Source organism: Plasmodium reichenowi, chromosome 6, assembly GCF_001601855.1.
Source record: "Plasmodium reichenowi strain SY57 chromosome 6, whole genome shotgun sequence".
Classification (NCBI taxonomy): Eukaryota; Apicomplexa; class Aconoidasida; order Haemosporida; family Plasmodiidae; genus Plasmodium; species Plasmodium reichenowi.
The window spans coordinates 279,622-281,057 of NC_033651.1; the positions used below are offsets into that span (position 1 = coordinate 279,622).

At 12.7% G+C, this 1,436-nt stretch overlaps 1 protein-coding gene across 1 annotated transcript in view; it reads right to left on the reverse strand.

The window, feature by feature from the left end:
* PRSY57_0607200 (proteasome subunit alpha type-2, putative) overlaps positions 1-124 on the reverse strand; it is a gene marked incomplete at both ends in the record, with an annotated part of 1,097 nt that extends 973 nt beyond the window's left edge. The window contains one exon of the mRNA XM_012906448.1: positions 16-124. Coding sequence (XP_012761902.1) covers positions 16-124 — 109 coding nt within the window. The remainder of the gene's footprint in view (positions 1-15) is intronic.
* Positions 125-1,436: the final 1,312 nt, after the last annotated feature.

The window sequence follows — 1,436 nt, forward strand, 5'->3', positions numbered from 1 at the left end:
AAAAAAAAAATTTACCTAAAGCTGGCGAACTGCTAGATACTCTATTAAGAGCATATTCAATTTGTACTAATTTTCCTGTTGGACTAAAAGTTGTTAAAGAAAAACTATATTCACCATCTGCCATCTTATTTAATTAAACAAAAGAAAAAGAAAGAAAAGAAACTTTTATTCAAAACAAAAAATAAAAAAAATAAAGATATATATATATATATATATATAAGTGTTTATTTTTTTTTAAAGAAATGTTTATCTAAGGAAAAAAAATATAATAAATAAAACATATATATATATATATATATATATATATATATAATATTTCGTATATATATATATTATTATTATTGTTATTTTTTATTTTATTTTATTTTTTTTTTTTATGAAACAAATTGGCATAAAAAAGATACCATATTTAATATTTTATACATATATATTATTATATATATAATATATAAAATATTATATATATATATATATATATATATATATATATAATATATTATATATATAATATATGAACTTCATATATATGTAATTATTACATACAAATAAAATTAAGGTTTTAAACACGTATGCGTATCAATTTTATTAGTAACAAATATATATTAAAAATAATGTAATATGAAATTGTAAAGTTAATGATATTTATAATATATATATATATATATATATATATATATTATGTATTTATGTATGTAATACATTATATATATATTATATTTTTTTTTTTTTGTTAATATAAAAAATTGTTCCTTAAAAATATTATATATATATATATATATTTATTTGTTTGTTTATTTAATTTTTTTTTTTTTTTTTTTTATTATAAATTTATTTTTAGATATTTTCAGAGGAATCAAAGCTTGAATTGTGTGCTAACGAATAAAGTATAATTATATAGAAGATTTAAATAAATATATTTTTATTATTTTCTTATTATTTTATTGTATTTTATTGTATTTTATTTTATTTTTTTTGTTGTGATATAATTAAATAAATAAAAAAATTATAGTTATATTAAAACTTAAAAGGTTCTCCTTATTATAACATTTTAATGACAAAATTTATGCTATTTATATATATTTATTTAATTAAAGATTTTTATTCTTGTTATGATATTATCGTTTTAAGAAAGAGTATTATCCCATATATATGGGAAACATTAAAAAGGGTTATATATAAAATTGTCATATATATATTATATATAAAATACATACATATATTATTATTATATTTTTGATTTATTTTATTATTTTGCTCTGAGCATTAAATGGATGAACAAAACTTTCATCGATTTTGTATATCATTTCAATATATTTCAATGAGATAATTAAGAGGTTTTTTTTTTATTATTTATTAGTTATTTATTTATTAATATATATATATATATATATATATATTTTTTTTTTTTTTTTTTTTTTTTTTTTTTTTTTTTTTTT